The sequence below is a fragment of the Sinohyriopsis cumingii genome, chromosome 11 (genome assembly GCF_028554795.1).
Source record: "Sinohyriopsis cumingii isolate HCF-2022 chromosome 11, ASM2855479v2, whole genome shotgun sequence".
Lineage (NCBI taxonomy): Eukaryota > Metazoa > Mollusca > Bivalvia > Unionida > Unionidae > Sinohyriopsis > Sinohyriopsis cumingii.
The window spans coordinates 103,958,150-103,979,135 of NC_142971.1; the positions used below are offsets into that span (position 1 = coordinate 103,958,150).

The window sequence follows — 20,986 nt, forward strand, 5'->3', positions numbered from 1 at the left end:
TTGTTGTTGTTGTGGGGTTTAATGCCATTTTTCAGCACATGATAGGCTATACATGGCGGCAAGTATTAATGGTGGAGGAAGAACTGGGGGAACCCCGGAAAGAACCACCGACCCACGAGAAGCTACTGGCAAGCTTTCTCACATAACCTGGGAAGCTACTAGCAAGCTTTCTCATATACCCACACTGGCTGAGCCCAATACTAGAACCCACACAGACAGAGGTGAGATGGCAGTGATAAATAATGGTGAGCGCTTTAAACCACTCAGAAAGAATTGGGATTAATGAACAAAATCCAACTGTAAAAAAAACTGAGGTGCAATAAAATCTGAATGCCCGAACGATAATATTAAAAGTGCCACGAGTTCTGCCATAAATTGTCACCTAAATTTTTGCAGGTTTAAGTATATTCATTGTTTGCACAAATTTAAACACATTGGAAGGAAATAAGAGTTCATTACTCACCACAAATAAAACAAGAATTTCGTAAGATTTCATCCTTTTGCTGCTTTTCACTCCTCAGATCAGCAAAAGTGTCGATAATGACACCAAAGATAAGATTCAAGATGATAATAATTACAATGAAGAAAAACAGTAAATCGTACACAACCCGGGCTATAAACAGTGGTTCCTGAAAAGATATAAACAGAAAAAAAATATATTGCTGAATTAAAGAAAAGCAAGAGATTAACCCAACTCTCAAAGAACACTAACTTACTAAGAACTCTCTAAGAACACTAATTCTTTGAGAACACTAATACAAGTTTAGGAAATCAAGCCTTCATTGTCCTTGTATACTACATTATACATTTTCTACATGCAAAACTGGCTACTCAGTATGACACAAAAGATTTCTGTGGTGGTTGGAATTTTTAGCAGTTCTTAAACAAGTGACGGGGAATATACAACTTTTCATGGACCAAAAAGTGTTATATGTAGCTTAAAATTTGTACAAAGTTTGCTGGGCTTTTTGTTGGCACATGTGTCAAAGTGGGAGTGAACTTATGATTGTGGGCACCTCCTATGTGCTACAGGTTTGTCCATGTGAGGGGTGGGCCTCCCTTCCTGCAGGGTCCTAACATCAAATGAGGAAGGTAGGATTTGTACACTGTTACAGAGAGAGAAAGAGAGAGTTGTTGTTTTAGGGTTTAAAGCCATTTTTCAGCACACGATAGGCTATACATGGCGGCCAGTATTAATGGTGGAGGAAGAACCCTGGAAAACCCCGGAAAGAACCACCGACCCACGAGAAGCTACTGGCAAGGCTTTCTCACATACCCACACTGGCTGAATCCGAGACTCGAACCCACGCAGACATAGGTGAGATGGCAGTGATCTGTAACGGAGAGTGCTTTAGACCACTCGGCCACTCGGGGCCCCGAGAAAGAGAGAGAGAGAGGATGGATTATCCAGTGTTAATTTGTTGCCACAAACACTTTCCTTCTTCCTCAACCTCTCATTTAGTATGGTGAAAATGCACACACACACACAGACACAGACACAAACACACACTGGTACTCACCATACTGCTGGGTCTGCGAAGGATATCCCCAATTCCTCCTCCATTCCTCAGTCCTTGATTCAGGGTAGTAACAATACACATGATGAGAGAATCACATGCCCTCTGTTTGTTATCCTCTTCATCTCTGTCATGACCTAGATGAAACAAAAATTAAATGTCTAAATATTAAAATGAAACAAGTACATATCTCTCCCTTATCTGAACTTCTGTTTTCAATATAAATCAGTCCATAACATTCCGTTTAATCAGAAGTCAATATACATCAGTCAATAACATTCATCTAGAGGTGTTATGGCAGTCACTTTTCTGGTTGTTATTGGCTATGGCATCAAAATTAAGTTTTTGTGTTCAGTTTCTGTGTAGAGAGTTTCCAAGTCAGACAGTATGGTAGATTATATAAATAGTTGTAGTTCAGATACAATGTTCTATACAACCACTAAAAACTCTCACTATAGGACACAAACGTTTCACAGCAAGTAAGTCAGATACCATGTTCTACAGAACCATTTCATGGCACTGGTTATAGGTTAGATACCATGATCTATGAAATCATTAACAGCACTGGCTATAGGTCAGATACCAGGTTTCACAGAAACATTCACTGGGCTGGGAATAGGTCAGATACCATGTTCTACAGAATTTGATCAGACACGGTTAACACAAAGCTACTTTCACATTTGAACAGACAAACTTAAGGTACTACTATGCTACTTCCACATCTGAACAGACAAAGGTAGCTTCCACATTTGCACAGACATGGGTAACACTATGCTACTTCCACATTTTAACAGACAAAGGTAGCACTATACTACTTTTGCATTTGGACTGGGGTAACACTATGCTAATTCCACATTTGAACAAACATGGATAACACTACGCTACTTCCACATTTGCAGAGAAAAGGGTAACACTAAGCTATTCCTACATTTGGACCAAAAAGGGTAACATTAAACTACTTTCACATTTACACAGACAAGGGTAATGCTATACTACTTTCATATTTGCACAGACATAGTTAACACTAGTCTACTTCCACATCTGTACAGTAAGGGTAACATTGCTGTACTTCCACATTTGGAAAAACAAAGTTAACACTATGATACGTCCATATTTGAACAAACAAGGTAACACTATTGTGCTTCCACATTTGAAAAGAGAAGGACAACACTATTGTACTTCCACATTTGCACAGACAAAGATAATACTATGCTACTTCCACACTGGAACAGATTAGGGTAACACTATGCTACTTCCACACTTGAACAGACAAGGGTAACAGTATGCTACTTTCACATCTGAACAGACAAGGATATATAGAATCTATGCTGGGGTTTGAACTAAGATAAGGACACCCAGTCAAAGGGTTACATTATATAATGTAACCCCGCAACTGGGATTTCCTTGTCTCAGTCCAAACCCCAACGTAGATTATTTTTCTCACTCAATATTTTCCTTTAAAGTAAAAAGAACTCTTCACTAGTGTAATATTGTTCATGTCCAAATGTTTACATGAGGCTCATTAATACCAATATGTTAATGAGGGCTGTGGTGTGACCGTTGCATCCAAAATACACAGCTTATATGCGTGAGCACAGAAAAATAGCAACATAAAATGTCTCATAGTAACGAAGTATTATCACATTTAATATATGGATGTTATATGAACTTAACCATAAATAATTGATATTTATTACAAGAAAAAGTTTCATTTTCATCAGTTCCAATTTTGAAAAGTTATACTGTAAATAATGAAATGATACTGGGTACTCAGCTCTATTGCAGTTATACTTAGTACAAGCTTTAATGAAGAGTAACATGTTGCATTAGATTATTCATGGGTAAGTAGAGATCTGTGTCACTATTGTATAAAACTATCCTTTTCTTTGGAGGAGGTGAAACTGTTTTGTGACATAATTGTGTTGTAATGAATATTGATTGTAAAATGGTGTGTTCTCAAAGATGGACTGACCTTAAGTTACTATATTTTTTGCTATATATTTGTTGTTGTTGTTTGCTTTTAGAACAACTACATCAGACACAGCAGAAGATAACAAGGTTTTCTTTTTTTTAAAAGTAGTTCTGAGTGCATGGACACCATGACTGAAACGACTGGTCTGAGATGACTAGACTGAGATAAGAAAAGTAAGGTTAGCAAAACAGCCAGATTTTTGTCGCATGGGTGAGAAAATACTCATACTACTTCCATAGATTTAAAAGGTTAAAATAATAGTGTTCATTGTCCTTACCTTTAATTGGAAAGGCAACTGATCCTGGAGCTTCAGTACAGTTGCTGTTAAGGGCACTGCAACTGCCTGTGATATTTTCTACTGTAACATCTATAAAATTGATTAAATATAAAACATGGATTCAATTAGTTTTTAAAACAAAAGAATGATGTTTACTTCCTTTCACAAGAATATTGTTTACTCTATCTTCAAAAAATCTAATGTTTATTTTTGATGTAAAATAATAAAACTTGAGCCAGATTTATTAAACATAAAATAATGTAAAACCTATATGGAATAAAAAATCAAGCTGACCGTTGCTAAAATGATTCATTATTGTTATATTCCTAGATATAATTAATATTCTATTTGCATCCCAAGACTTATACCAGTACTGTAAAACTGGTGCTTTTAACTAATTTTTAAACATGAGGTCTTTTCCTTCAATATACAGATATGTGATTCACATGTATCTTTATCCATTAATACAAAATAGCATAAGCTGTTAATAATACAATTCTAGATCAAATAGCCCACATCAGCCACTATTCATAACAAAATTAGAGCATTTAAAACAAGAGCACAAAAAACTGTACATATTATTTATATGCCTGCCCCCAGGTGAAATACTCCTCTATATAGGGAATGGTAGGCACAGAGGACTGGAGATTATCGACCAATGGGTCTCAATGATGGAGACTTCTGGTAAAGATAAATGGTTTCTTCTGTTAAACTTGCTTTGCCAATGCCATTATTTTCATATTTGACTTACCATGACTTTGATCTCTGACCTCGACTATTTATTTTTAGATCCCCAAATCAACAAGTTTCTTTCTTCCCCTAAGTGCAAGACATCCACAAAATTTGGTGAATGAACTTAATTTAGAACATCTCTCATTGTGCAATACTCCATTTTCCTTCAAGTCACAATGACCTTGACCACTGACCTTTTGACCCCAAAATCAACACGCCTCTACCTTGTCTAAAGTGTAAGCCCTTGACAAACAATCATCAAGATATGTGGCTATGAACTAAAGTAGTATGATAGTAATGGTTTTGGATATATGTTATTGATCTGGGTCAAAGTCTTTTACCCTCTATGAATTTGTCCTCACATCATAAGAGAGTGCATACAAAACCCAACAAACAAGAGCTTCCATGAGATACCCATGCAAAAGGATACTCATGTGGGGACCATAGAATACTTAAACCTAGATCATTAGCAAAACAAACTGTATTATCATACTACTTATATGCCTCTGAGATTGTGACATAAACTCTCTTGCTGTGATAAGCACATGTGTATGTACATATACAAGTATATGTAAAAGTACATGCATGTTCACATCTGCTGTCCATTATCCATTGATCATTATCATGATCTGCAGCAATGGTCATGTGGTGAACAAACCACTATTATTGGAATTGTATTATACTCACAACTTATATACACAAGTGTAGCCCCATAAGTGAAGTCCTCATTACAGCCATTGCTAGGCAATGGCAAGACTACTGTCAAACCTATTCATTATATATATATACACATGCCAAGTGTTGCTTTATGTTGTGTAGTAGTGAAGCAGTACCAGCTCATGTTTACAGATTATTAAATCAAGAGAATAAGCTATGTCTTCAATTTTCAAGAAAGACTTGACCAACAAATGGATTATTCTGGAGTGCCTATTATTTCAGAAGTGGAATTGATCATTTCTTGTCTTTTTGCATGGTTCCCACGCTTTTTTTGAAGATTAATGTCCAGGTTGTGTCCAGGGTTTTTCCAGGAAGAAATTAAGTTTTTCAAGGTTCACATATGACCATTACTGAATGGAATAATAGAACATTTTTGATTATAAAAGAAGCATTTTCTAAATCTAAAGATGTTTCTATTTCAAGACTCTCCAAAACATCTAAGTCAAGAAAGATGATCATGTACAAAACCATAAAATGTATCACACAAAACAAGTTTGATTATACTCCTAGAAATAGGCATGTAAGGTCATTACAATGTACAGAATACATATTCTAACTATGCTGACCTGCATTATGTTGCCACGTGGAAACAACATAATGAACATAAATTGGCTTTGTTTCCTTTCAAACCTTTAATTCTAAATAATTATATAAAAATGTATATCCATGTTATACAAAGTAACATTCCTATACGAGAATGAAAAAACAATAAACTCAAAATATTAGGATCTTATCTTCTAAGGAAAATAGTTTAACCCTGAATTTATCTGTGCCAATAAAATCCCAAACAAGATTTTTCAAATAACTTAAACTCCTTAAGATAATTTGGTAAAAAATCCATCATTTCAAAAACATTTACAAAAGGGTTGATTTAAATTTTGACAGAAGACCTTCAAATTTACAATTGCTGCATCAAAAAGGATTGAATTTTCTGTAAAATCAACTTGTCTTCTTGTAATTCGATAAAACAGTCCCCAAACTTGTATTATAACCGGGGCTCATATTGTCCTTTAGTTTAATACAAGGGACAACAATTTCCCCATTTCTCTGGCATTCCATTTAAGATCTGGAACCAATGCTTCAAGCCACATGTCACTGTGTAATAGTTTCTCACCAAATTTCAGCTCAGATTCGGCATTTTGGACAACAAATTTTGGCTTAAAACGAATAGCAGTCCATTCTCTGATCTGATTTCCTCCACATATTCCCACCCCATGGACATTTAGGCTAGGGTGTGGGGTCAGAGAATCTGGAATTTGCAGCCACTTTGCAGTAGCAGCATATGGTAGTCGCTTACTTGCAGGCCTAGCAAATTTAGACAATGTTATATCAACTCATACTTGCATGAAATCGATAGGAGAATGATTTCTTTTCTCAGAAATGACAGCTATTATAATTGTTATGTCTTTAATACGCTGACAGTCTTGACAAAACCACAGCATCTATGCAACCTGATCCAGTACTTGCCATTTGTATTACTAGTCACATGACCTCACAAATCAATAGTCACGTGATATCAACAGCACACTCCTTTTTAATGTTTTTGTAAAAAAAATCAATTATATTAAATGAAATTCAGACACTTTTTCTAAAAACCAGAAAGAACATATAATTCTCAACATATTTGGAGAATGACAAGAAACCTGTTGTTGTCGCTACAATCTGGCCAGTCAGATTCATCAAGCAGAGAGCTCAAATTAACATGGTAGTCACGTGATAGAACAAAACCCCAGCAGTTGTTCTAGGAATAAAGATATATTATTTGGGGTTCTTTTGACTTTTGTATTTCTATTACAACCAGCATACGAATTTCATTTAATATTTTTGTCTACAACATCTGAAATGGAATATTATTGATATCATGTGACTATGGTATCTATGAGGTCATGAACATGTGGATTGTGAAATTTGTGTACTCGTATGACTACCAATGCAAATCGTGAGCACCAGGTCAAATTTCATCAGTGTCCTAGTTTTATTTTGTCTTTCAGCAGATTTAAGACATAACGATTTTAATACTCACAATTTATGAGAAAATAAATAATTTTCATGCGATTTAATGTGGGTTTGACTAGATTTAACAAAGTTTAAGTTTGCTAGGCCACGTGGCAAGTGGCTAATGCTTTGCTGCCACCTTGTTGGCCTCTACTGATGCTAGACTCGTTTTCATATCTTCTGTATAAGAAAAGATACAGATATCAAGCTGTCTGTGGGGGGGGGGAGTCTACAAGACAAATCTAGTCCACTGAGCGCTTGGATTGACTCAACAAATGTGTTTATGGCAAGCACCCAAATGCTATATACTGCAATCTCCAAAAATTCTGGTTGGAACTCATTAAATTTAACTCATGAGCAATTCAGCTATGACTCAATTACGTAATTGTTTAAGGCATCAAGTGGTGGCAGAAAATTCCCAAGTTTTTCACGATTTACATCAATATTTGCAAAATTCAAGGATTTTTCCCGATAGCGTGGGAACCCTGTTTATGTATAAGATGGTCAAATTGATGACCATCAATGTTAAAAATTATGCAAATTATTGTTGATGGAAGTGCTAATCAACATTTGAGACCCTGAATTATCATTTCTGGACTTTACGTCCTTACCATTACATGGGACAATGTATGGACATGTATATAATTAATCATGGAATGATAATTTAAAATGGCATAGTTTTTCCTATTGACTTACTATAGCAGGGGTAAGCACGCATATTTTTCCACAGTTCTGTTAAGTTCAAGTATCAGTTCTTTTCACATACTCGATAATACTACTTGGCGGACTAACCAGTTACCATGTCATATTTCTGATAGACAAACAATGTTTGAATCACACTCATGGAAAATAATATTATCCTTTAATAATTTAGGAAACATTGAGCTTAGGTTGGTTGTACATGAAAATGGAAGTCAATCAGAAGAAGTATGGAAGATGTCAATTATAATTACGAGGCATGCATAATTCTTTGAGACATGTTTTAGTTCAAAACAACCCTGAACCTTTTAGTATGTCATTTGGCATGCTTGGGGCTCATCTGGGATAGCAAATTCAAACAGCCATAACTGACACCAACAACACAAATCTAATGATGGCAAGAAATTCATGTGAAGCAGCTTAAAATCAGCAACATGTTTATAATCTCAAATTAATACTACTGACATGCAGAGTGTGTGTATGTGATTAGGATTTTTAATGTAGCTTTAAAAAATTTTCAGTCATATTGCTACTATGTCTGCAGTGTGGCAGTTTATTGTGATGTATAGCACTAAAGCATCATGCTGCAGACTTGTAGCATGATGTCCCACCCAGTCACATTATCCTGACACCAGGCTGACCTGTCCCAACACTAACCTCTTAATGCAAAGCGTCTAGCGAGGCAGTGATATGCAGAGACCATTTCCTTTAATATTAAACGATTTCCATGGTATAAATATAATGGTGAAAAGTTCACAATCTGATGTATATAGTATTTTGAAAGGAGTTATGAGTATATCTAATGCGGGATCCTCAATGCCTGAAAAAAGAGAGCGTTTGTAGCATCACATAACAGATCAACTCACTATCTTGCTTACATGCATCTTGCAGATTTGTCTGTCAGACTCAATAGATATATGATTTTTAAAATATGTATCTAGAGCATCTTAATAAATAATTGAGTTATGAATTATTTTGGAACAAGAATGAAGTAAACTTGGTCAAGCTTACAACAAAAAGTGTGACAAATCATTGTATGATATTGTGTACTAAAACTTCATGTTGCAAACATAGCTGAGTCATCAGTAAGCATACCCAGCAATGAAGATAGTGAATAAATCACCAGTGATAATAAATGTAGTGGGTATTATTATAATTAAAGAAACACTTTCAGTATTAATATAAAAACAATGGTATTCACACTCACTAACCATTAGAAAGATTTTATGAAACCCTTTATATATCCTGAAGAGCAAAAATCATAGCTAAGATATACAAAGAATCCAAAACATTTAGCATTATCAGATTTGATGCTATGAATGGAAGTATGTGGATTGGTGAAATAATGTGACAAGACATTTGGGCCTGACATTAACTTAAGACACATTTAATACAAGTTTGCAGATTTATTTATTGTTTATTATTTAAACTGCAAGCCTGTTTATTTACAAGACCCTTGTAGAGTATTGGAGATATTCATAAATGAGAAGGTTACTCTACTTGGTACTGTGTTCATTCCCAATTTGATAAAGTTTCCATATATGAATAAAAAGTTCAACGGCATTGGGATGGCAATCACTGCAGATGAGTATGCTTCGGAAAATATGAACTTAAAAGCAAAGTTAAATTTCACGGCAATCTTCCTTCTCGTCATGAAACATACTCAAATCAACACATGATGTCCAATAAATGTTACTGTTGCTCCTCCTGCATTTCCCCTCGAAGAATAAAATATTCCTTTTTGTTCTTTGGTACTGAGAATTAAAACTTTTTAAGAGGCTTATTTTCCTTTTTGTCTTGAATATGACTATGTATCACATGTTGAATGCCATTTTATAAAAAATATTCTGTAAGCAACAGCTTGATCAGGCAGATGCTTTGCATCAGGAAATGTATAAAGTTTAAAGCATTTGCGGTAGACTGTGAAGTTAGTCTGGTTTGCTGACAAACTTTACTACATCTAATATGAATCACAAATCTAAATTAAACAAGGACAAGCCTGTACATGTATTTTAATGCAAACAATCACATTCCCATAATTCATGCTTTAACTCCTCAAGTCCATATTTTAAGGGTCATTTCTGTGAGACTCACGGACAAATTGTAAGGGCTGGCAGACCTTGCATTTATTTGTTCTCTAAAAACATGGACCACTTCAAGCTAAATCTTTATTTGGTAATGAGCTAGTAAAAATGTGAAGGGTTAAATATAGAGTGTTGTCATGTCAATTGTGTGTAATAGCATTGAGAGAGATTTGTGTTTCACCCTGTGAGATTTTTAAAAATATATACAATCAAAAATGATTTCCAACTACCTTCTGAGAGATGTCAAGATTTTCTCACTTTTTCAGGCTGAATTTTAGGATATGAATCAGGAACTCTCCCTGAGGGAGATAACCCATGGATAACTTATTATCAAAACAGGACTTCTCATTTTGGTTTTTTAAACAAATGTCTTACTTTTACTTCCTAGAATGGCATCTTCAATTGGATCTATTTCCATGAGGAAATCATCCTGGAAGAAAATGTATCCAATGATGGAGAAGAGATATATCAGGATGACAGCCAGAACAGCTGTTAGGACAATGGATCGGCCATTTTTAGTCACAGAGTTTATCACATTCAGCAATGTTTCTTCTCTGTATACCAGATCAAGCAGCTGAAATAAAAAGTTTGTGAAATAATATTTTGAAGGATTCAACCAACCCGCACTTACCCAGCAATTTTCTCACATAAATATACCCTGCCTCTCTTGCAGCCCACCCCTGCCTATATGAAAAGATGTCTAAAGTAAAACAAGGTTATCACAAATGGCATGCTTTTTGCCTGCTTGTGTTTACTAGCCTTGAAAGTAGGAATTGTTTGGTAAGGTTAACATGGGAAATTATTAACCAGTGGGTCTAATTTAAATTAATCTTTGGTCATGGAATGTGGTCTTGAACTAATCTTTTTTTCATCAGATGTACCATGGTTAAGACCTTGGGATCCTATAAAATACAAGTTTCTTTATAATGGCAAATAATAATTTATTCTGTTATTCTGCAAAACAAATTTTTCTGTCAGTTGCTTTACCTTTGACCTTTTTGATCCCACAATCAACAGGCCTGATTACATACTGCAATTGCAAGCCCTCAAAAGTTTTTGTCAAGGTACATGATCTAGAACTAAGGTTATTCTTCAAATTTTTCTTCGGGCCCCGAGTGGTCGAGTGGTCTAAAGCGCTGTCTGTCACGGATCACTGCCATCTCACCTCTGTCTGCGTGGGTTCGAGTCGAAGGCTCGGCAAATGTGGCTATGTGAGAAAGCTTGCCGGTAGCTTCTCATGGGTCGGTGGTTCTTTCCGGGGTTTTCCCGGTTCTTCCTCCACCATTAATACTGGCCGCCATGTATAGCCTATCTTGTGCTGAAAAATGGCGTTAAACACTATAACAACAACAACAATAACAAATTTTTCTTAAATCTTCTTTCAGTCACTGAAAACCAGAAAGAACAGAATTCTCAACATATTTATTTTGGGAACAACTACACGAAACTTAGCCAGTCTGATTCATCAGGCAGTGTAGCCTGGTTCCCTGCTTCATATGCTGCATGCATGAGAGAGCACATGTCAATGTGGTAGTCATGTGATTGAAAACTCCGGAAGTAGGTCTAAGAATAAATATAGAGAATTTTGTGCTACTTCATTTTTGTATTTTTATTACACCCAGTATATGACTTTCATTTAATATTTTTTTCTACAATATTTTGAAATGACGGTTGTGAGATTCTGTGTGCTCATGCAACTAGCAATCAAAATTGCTAATACAAGCTCAAATTTCATTAACGCATTAGTTTTATTGTCTTTCAGCAGATTAAAGACATAATGATTTTAATACTAGCAATTTCTGAAAAAATAAATAATTTTCACATAAATTTTATGCAGGTATAACTCGATTTAATGACTTTTAAGTTTGCTAGCCTATCTGCTTAGCGGCTATGCTTTAATGCCACGATGTTCTCCTCATGTGATGCTAGACTGGTTTTCATACCTTCCAAATAAAAAAAGATATGGTTATTGAACTGTCTCAGACCTGCCAACCCTGATGATTCCGTCTCAGTAAGGCGCTTGACTTTTTTCCGTACGTTTGACCAGTTTTCAGTAAGGTGTAACAAAATACCATAAACTGTTATTGTAAAGCTGGAAAATGTATTACTAAGGGTTCGGTATTCGGAATGTGCAGTGACGATAAACATTATGTTCAACCGAAAAGTCTGTAAAGTACACTTAGACTTTATTTACCACTAGTACAGTTGCACAAATTTCAGTTCCAAACCCTATGGAGCTCAATGGCTTGTTGCTATCTCTCATCTTGATGTAATTCTTGGAAATCCTTTTTCCATTTCACATGACAACGGCAATCATATCTCCAGCCAAGAGTCATACTCAAATTGGCATGTGATGTCCAATAAACATAATTGTGTCCCTTCCAGCTTATATTCACAAGAATCTGAATATTCCTTTTTATTTTTCTGTGTTGATTATTAACACTTTTCAAGAGGTAAATTTCCCCTTTTGTTTTGTCTTAAACATGCAGCACTTGCTGGATGCCATTTTTAAAAAAAGTCTATGATCAACAGTTTGATCATGTGGACGCATTGCATAAATAAATATGTGCAGTTTAAAGCATCTGGTGTGCTGTGGTAAAGTTAGTCTGGTTCCCTGACGAATTTCACTATGTCTAATATGAAATCCGGCTCCAAATCAAACAAAGATGAAAAATATTTCCCGATTTTTTGGCAATGATAATTTTTCGTAGTTTTTGTTTGTATGCCATAAGTCTGTATTGTAAGTATAAATTTTGTAAGACTTAGGCAAAATTGTAAGAGTAGGCAGGTCTGCTGTCTAAAACAAAAAGTTAACTAGACGAATCTAATCCACTGAAAATTTGGATTGTCTCAACAAATATATTTATTCATGCACCCAAATGATCCATACTGCAACCTCCTAATATTCTGGATAGAACTCAATAAATGTAACTCATGATCAGTTCAGTTACGACTCAATTACATAATTGGTTTGGTCATCAACTTGTAGAGGAAAATGCCCAGATTTTTCAGGACTTTTGTCAATATTTGCAAAATTATCATTTCTCCCGACTTTTTCCCCGATTTCCCAGTAGAGTGGGAACCTTGCTAACAAAATGCACTATAACTCTTACAACATCCATGGTAGCAATATGTGCATGATAAAAGAATGACCATAATGTATACCAAATTACAATGATCAACAACAAAAACCCCTGCAAGAATAGTTGTGTTCACATGATTCCATTGAACAATACATTAAGCTGCAGGGTGAACAGGTCATCAACTCTAAACTAAAATCATGAGAGCAAAGTGATTTGTTAATGTGTGACATGTGCATCTTCAAATGATGACCATAACATGCACAAAGTTTCATGGAGATCCACCAATGAAAACTAAGACAGCTGCATTCATAATATTCTGTCATACATTTCATTCAGCTTGAAATCCAAAACAGCAATAACTAACAAAATTCATTGAATTTGTTGATATGAGCACCTTTACATGATGAGCAAATTGCGTATCAAAAGGTTTTCAGCATTTTATAAAAAAAAGTTGAAGGACTAGTTGTGTTCACACAATCCTGTCACACACTACGTTCAGCTGCAAGACAAAATGGGCAATAACTGTAACAAAAAATTGGATTAATGTATCTTTAGATAACTATAATATTTAACATGTTTCATGGCAATCTATTGAAAATGGTGAGGCTAGTTGTGTTCGCCAGAATTTAGCAATTGCACTGCTTGAAGCGAAAGAGAGCAGCAACTCCTATTAAGATTGTGGGAGCAAAGTGATTTGTAGACATTCATATCTTCATGTAATGACCATAATATTTACAATGTTTCCATCAAAACCTGTAGAACCCTTGTTTCAATAAAATGTGTGCTGGACAGATGGGTGGATGGTCGACAGACATGTGGATTACTATATAAGCCTAAAGAAGATAAGGAAAAACATATGATGGAAAATCATGACAAGTGATTTTGAAAAAATGATTTTAAAACAGATGCTTAGCAGTACAGAACACAAGATTTACTAAGCTTTTCTCAAAGCAAGAAATCTTTTTAACTTCAATGTTAAAAAAATTCTGCTTAGGAATCTAAAATCTGAATAAACTGAATCCCAATCATTGATAGCAAGTCCTTATTATTAATATAATGCTTTTGACCGAGATAAATAAAAAAAACTATTTTGTTCCCAAACTTTTTCCACATGCATACACAGATTTAACGATTAGAATGAGAGTTTGTTTTACTTACCTTTCAAAACAAGACTGTATACCCTAAGTGACTTTAGGATATTTTGGGTTCCTATTAAACTAGTGTGTTTTCCTTTGCATTAAACTATGATAGATACAACCCAGCTAAAAATGCAATCTTGTATATTTGTTTAAAAATCTTCCATTAGACTATTTTTATTAAAGGAGTTTCTTTTGTAATACAAAGACTGCACACTGTACCTTATTATTTAATTTTAATGCATAAAAACTTCACAATAATTTTGTTTTTGCAGCACTTTTAATGGATTACTAGCTATATAATGATGAGATGGGAGTAAAGTGCCTTTCTAATGGACACACCAAGGCAGCTAACCTGTGATGGCTTGAGGGACTATAGTGAATTCATGACCCCTGACCCTAGAGTCTGACACTCTACTAGCTGGGCTGTGAATGTTTTTGGTGCTAAATTCGCACAATACTTTGGGTCTGTTTTATCTACCGATCTCTTTGGATTCAGTCATTTCCTTTTTGCTTTTCTAAAAACTGTATCAACCACCAGTATGTTACATGATGTTGGATCTAGTTGATAATCATACAAATCAACGTTTTATGAATTGTGTGTTGTGCTGCATGTAAAATTTAATATGATTATGCACATCAAACTCTATTTCAAAGATAATTTAGATCTGACAGTATTACAATACTTTAAATGAGAACTTTAACATGCTGAATACTCACAAGTAAGCTATAGAAGAACTCGTGGATACACAATCCAAGAATGCATAGCAGTAAGAATGTGACACTATAAACAATCTCAAAATCTGTAATGATGAGTCTCCAGGGTTTGTTGAATGTCCCTCTATTTCCCATCAGGCTGATAAGGAAAATGCATTTGTTTATCAGCTGAAATGAAGAAGAAGAAAAAAATAGGAAAGTTATGGAATTATTAAAAATTCAGAACAACCACTAAAAATGTCATAAAAAAATCTATATTAGGATATAAAATACCAAAATAACCAATATAACAGTAAAATATCTCCTTAATTTTCCTAGCTCTCAGTGAAAATCTGGCTGGGAGACCATATTTCCTGATCTTCATACATCAAGGTTTTTATATTAAGGTTGTTTAAATCAGAATTATTTTTCCTATCTTAAGATATATAGTGGAATCCATATTTTAGTTTTGTTCACTTAAAATTTGAGAGGACTGATTTATTTAAATTATTCATTGTAACTGCACTGACTTTAGAACTAAATTATATTTTGGGATTACTCTGAATTCATTTAAAGACATTCTGGATTATGTCATTGTGATACATCAAGACTGTCAGCATATTGGCAAATTGCAGACTAATGGTACTTGAGCACATTTAAGATTGGAATTCAGCTGGAACCCAACTAGAATTTATTCAGAACACACTATATTTTTGGACATGTAACAGAACGTTTAGGACTATCTGTGAGTTAACTCACAATACTGTTGTAGAGTTTAACGCCATTTTTCAGCACTCAAATGTAACCTCAAAATCGCCAGAAATTGTTTGCACAAGACACTGAAACCTAACCTTAAAATTACCCCAGGGACCCTATTCCTGACACCTTTTGCTTAACACATTCAAACCTAACCTCAAAATCCCACCAGGGACCCTATTCTTGACACCTTTTGCCCAAGAAACTCAAACCTAACCTCAAAACCATAGAATCAGATAAGGTTCTTTAAGTTAATCTATTTCATTAGAATTAAGGATTGTTAGTCAGTGTTAACAGTTACCATAACAATTAATGACCTTGAGCAAAAGTTGCTTGCTCTAAAAGTCATGCAGATATAAGTCTCATTTTGTGGTCTTTATTAAGGACTTACATTCAGAACGCCTAATATCCATAATGTTGGCTCTACACCGATGGAGAAAATCATACGCAAAATCGTAGCTGCGATGAGAGTGATGATGCTTGAGGGAGTAGCCACAGTGATGACCAGTGAAAGCGAGGCAAGCATGGCAGTCCATACCAAGCCGGATAACCGAGGGTCAAGGCTAGCTGTAACAAAAAAGTTCACACTGACTTCATTATTATTCCAAAATCCCTGGACATATTTAAAGTTAAACAAGTGTGCAAAGCTTGCTGTCATGTGTGTATTAACTGATATCATGTCATGCCATGTCAGTGTGTTACACTGCAGTGAACACACGTTATTAGCTTGTGTAAAAAAAAAACATATTGGTGCCAAGTAATAAATATTTTTTTAAACCAAATATCAAAATTTATTTCAAGAAAGATTTATTTGTAAAGTGTGTGTTTTATGAGCAAGAGTATCTTGTCCTGATCTTTAATTTTATTGTTTTGAAATTCACATATCTGCTGAAGCACTTTCAATTCACCATCAAATGCTAAACAATGCCATAAAATATCACTCTACATTGCTCATTAATATTCACCTTGAAACAGACGTTTGATTATGACAAAGAAACATAAATGCATGGTAAAGTAACAATAATTCATCCTGTTTGATTGTTCTCAACCTTATATAAAAAAAGGTCAATTCTTCTACATGATACATACTTACAGTGTAATGTTTAGGCTCTTAATAGATGCAACAAAGAAAAGAATGAAGACAACAAGCGTCGTAAAATTTAACAAATATTTTATTTCCCTAGGAAAACAAGGTAAAAATGAAAAAAAAGAATCCATGAATACTCCACAAATTAAAAATTATAGAGTCCTAGTAATATAATGTTCTAATGAATTTGAAAATCCGAAATGGAAGGCAATGATGTATACTGTAGCCAGCATAGTACTGAAGTGTCAACAGTTCTTTGTAAAACCACAGAAAATAATCCAGTGTTTCAATTCCAAATAAAATTTCAAAAAATGTCTTTGTCCAAGAATTCTGTATGAGCAATTAAATATTCTCCAGGGAATAGAACTAATCTCTTAGAATCCAAATAATCTGAAGAAAAATTAAAATGTAATTCCAACTGGTCACTACAAAACGAACACCTTGACATCAAGTGTTTAAAAGCCCAACTGGCTGGTTCATTTCAAGAAACGATTATACAGTCTAAGTAAGACACAAAATAGATACCTGTATGAGTCATGCGATCACTTTATAGAAGCAGATAGAAGCTTCAAATGCTTAATATCACAAACTCCCAGTCAGCCTCAATTTCACTCTTATCAATCCAACATTACAAATGAATAGTTTATAAAAAAGTTGTTTACTTGACTCTCAATCAAGGTCAGAACTAGGTCAGCTTTTAGATATGTCAGCTCAAACTAATTTCTGGAAAATGTCAAATTCCAGTAAACAAAATTACATTACTATAACATATAATGGAATAAAAAAATAATTTTAAAACTAATAAACAATTAAATTGAATCAAATATACATAACAACAGGTTTAACTAATAATCACTGCAACATGCATCTTTTGTTGTCGTCAAAAGGATAGAATCCTAGTAATCACTGTAACATACCTTTTTGTTGTTGTCAAAAGGATAGAATCCTTGTAATCACTGTAATGTATCTCTTTTGTTGTTGTCAAAAGGATAGAATCCTAGTAATCACTGTAACATACCTCTTTTGTTGTCATCAAAAGGATAGAATCCTGCCACCAGAAGGTTTATCAGGACGGCAAAGTTGAATGAGATATTCCCCCAGAAGGTCATATGACTACTAAACCAGGACAGGTACTGATTGCCTGAGACACAAAAAATATAAATAATTTTACTAGTAATGTTGTTCTAAAATGAGTAGTCAATAGTATCAGATGAACCAATTAAAATATTACTTTTAAATGCATGCTGAATTAGTTTATCACACACTTTGGCTCCATTTCCTTGGTATGATATAGCCAATAATGTGTCAATAATGCTGATAAAACCAACAAAAAACAAAAAGAAAACAAAATGCCTTATAAAGACACTTTATCCTTGCTTGTGAGTATATATCAGAGAAAGGTGGCATCACTAATTACATCGTAAACATTTTGTGGCTTCCATGTACCCCATTATATGACACACCCTAATGTTATCATGCTATTTTGGGCAAGAATAAAACCATACTGCCTTATAAGTGAGGTTACATTATACTGAAGTAGGTTCAATATCCAAATTATATTTATCCCAAATGTGGGATCCAGGGCATTTCCTATGTTATATAAGTAATCACATTATACTAAGGTAGGTTTAATATCCAAACTGCATTTATCCCAAAGGAGGGATGCATGACAACACCTATGTTATATAAGTAATCACATGACACAGAGGTTCTCAAATAGTAAGAGACAGATCTACAATCTAGAACTACTGTACATACATTTTTTCCATCTAAGGGGATTTAATTCTGAAGAGACCATTCATTTTTTGAAAATGAAATTACTTATGAAAATTAACTTTGTACTACTTTCAAGCAAGTTATATCTTGATGCAGTTAATCTTTTCTGGTGGTGACAGCTAATTTATCTCATCATGTAATACAAACAGAAATACTAGTCTGAAACTCTAAACAGTAGTATGACCTTAAGTCTTCTTTGTGAGAAAGTTTTTAATTTCTATTATTATTTCTTCAGATTAAGAAAACTGTTACAAGCAAGATACCAGAGACTGATCCGGTGGCCTAGTGGTTAAAGCGTCTGCCTTGGATGCGGGAGGTAGTAGGTTCGATTCCCAGCTGAGTCATACCAAAGACTTACAAAAATGGTATTAACAGCTGCCTCACTTGGCGCTCAGCCTTAAGGGGTTAGTGTTATGACTGGTTGGCCTGGTGTCAGATATGTGCCTGGGTGGGACATCATGCTACATGTCTGCAGCATGATGCTCCAGTGCTAGACATCACTATAAACTGTCACACTGCAGACATTGTAGCGATATGACTGATTTTATAAAAAAAAGCTATGTTAAAAATCCAAATCACACACACACACACTCACACACAATATACTCCAATGCTGTCTAAGCTACAGGCAAAAGATTACATAAGCTACTCCACCTCTCTTTCCAAGTCATCCAATTTAAATTGTCTTTTTTAAAGGTAAAATATTAATTATCATATAATAGAAATATTATTATTAAAATTGCATGAACTGCTAGCATCATACTTCGTAAGTCTTTCTGCCATTTCATTTCATTGTACATTTCCTCTGCCTTTTCAAAGAAGTCAGCAACTTTGCTGCCCTGTTCATCCCTCTCTGCTGTGTGGTACACTCGATGCTTGGTTTCTTCTGTCAGGTATTCACAAATCTCAGGGATTGGAAATACAATGCGCTCCATTGTGCGGTCCTGGCGAACAATCTGATTTTAAAAAAGTGAGTCTGATTAAAAACATTTCCATCATCATGAATATAAAGACTATAAAAAAAACTTGACTGCTTAATAACACTGATAGCCGTTATTGTAGTCTATCGGCCACATTTAACACAGAAAGTGATATGTTTGTAGGATTTAACGTTTTTCAAGGTACAACTTATTCCATGATTTATTGTTGCAGCATGAGTGCAGGATCATGGGTTTCCCACAATTTTTACTCCTTTGTCCCTCAAATTTTTGCATCCTGTGTAACCTTAGATATGGGCATAATATTTCGTCAACATGTTTATTTTCATATTTAAGAAAATATAAAAAATCAGGTAAAACTTTGCATATGTGCACACTGGTTTTGCGAATATACATAATTAAGAACAAGCACATATTGGCTTCCACTTTTGCTAGCAATCTTTAGTCTCGCTCAAGGCAGAAGTTTCAGACTGTGATTCAAACATAGTTAAGAATAAAAATGGTGACTGAAATCTTCAAAGTTTGTTCAGATGTCAGCCAAGCTTCAGTGCTAATAATCTAATATTCTGAGGTTGACCTAAACCAAAAGGATTTAATATCTGATGGAGGAAACTTCCAAAACTAGATGGATGAAATCAATGAATTATTAAATGAACAGAAAAATAAACCAGAGAAAGTGGAATTATTTTAAATAGCAGTCTGGTGGATAATGGGTGATGGCTAAGTCCAGTAAGAACAAGAACTGGAATGGCAAACCCAATAGCGCATTTCTTTTCCAGCAAACCAGATATATGAACAGGATAAAGTTTTCACGTTGTACTTGAGTGGTTGATAAAATGTTTTGTACAATAAATTTTTTGAAGTGCTTTTCCTTGATCCCTTGAAAATTTGTGTGTCTCCCAGATTCAGCAGACATGTGCATATTGTGGCTGCTGCCCTGGGAATCCTAGATGCAGAAACTAATGGTGTGTGCACTTGGCATAATACTTGAATTCCTAGTCTGAAATTACTTTAAGAACTTGCTTTATCCGAGCAATATTCTAAATATGCAAACTGCATTGAATTTCCTACTTTCTGAGGCTGCCATCATGTCTTCTCTTGAGTCTGAGCTAAATACTAGATTTACCAATACCATTTATGGACCTAATGTAGTACTTTTGTACAAATTTGAGCCCAATCCAGCATAAGCACTAACATCACCCTGTACAAATTTGAGCCCAATCCAGCATAAGCACTAACATCACCCACACAGTTAGATTAGTTTGCTTAAGAAACAAATTTCTTGATCTAAGCAGTGAACATACACCTACTTTATCCTGAGTAGTGTGTTCTGCATGCCACTATCTAAATCTAAGATGTATGCTCATCATACACATGCCTCAATCTGAGTACACTACTCAATATACAGCCAATTCAAGCCTCAATCTGAGTACACTGAGTACCCAATATACAGCCAATTCAAGCCTCAATCTGAGTACACTGAGTACCCAATATACAGCCAACTAAGCCTCAATCTGAGTA

At 34.8% G+C, this 20,986-nt stretch overlaps 1 protein-coding gene across 8 annotated transcripts in view; it reads right to left on the reverse strand.

Annotated features, from left to right (window-relative positions):
* The window catches only part of LOC149789196 (inositol 1,4,5-trisphosphate-gated calcium channel ITPR1-like), a 346,253-nt gene that overhangs the window by 15,905 nt on the left and 309,362 nt on the right, over positions 1 to 20,986 (reverse strand). For all 8 annotated transcript variants that reach the window (XM_089975354.1, XM_089975359.1, XM_089975357.1 and 5 more), the window contains 8 exons: positions 19,291 to 19,483; positions 17,770 to 17,892; positions 16,056 to 16,231; positions 14,933 to 15,097; positions 10,369 to 10,567; positions 3,767 to 3,856; positions 1,521 to 1,654; positions 464 to 629 (listed from right to left, as the gene is read on the reverse strand). In XM_089975354.1, the coding sequence (XP_089831480.1) occupies positions 464 to 629; positions 1,521 to 1,654; positions 3,767 to 3,856; positions 10,369 to 10,567; positions 14,933 to 15,097; positions 16,056 to 16,231; positions 17,770 to 17,892; positions 19,291 to 19,483 (1,246 nt within the window). The remainder of the gene's footprint in view (positions 1 to 463; positions 630 to 1,520; positions 1,655 to 3,766; positions 3,857 to 10,368; positions 10,568 to 14,932; positions 15,098 to 16,055; positions 16,232 to 17,769; positions 17,893 to 19,290; positions 19,484 to 20,986) is intronic.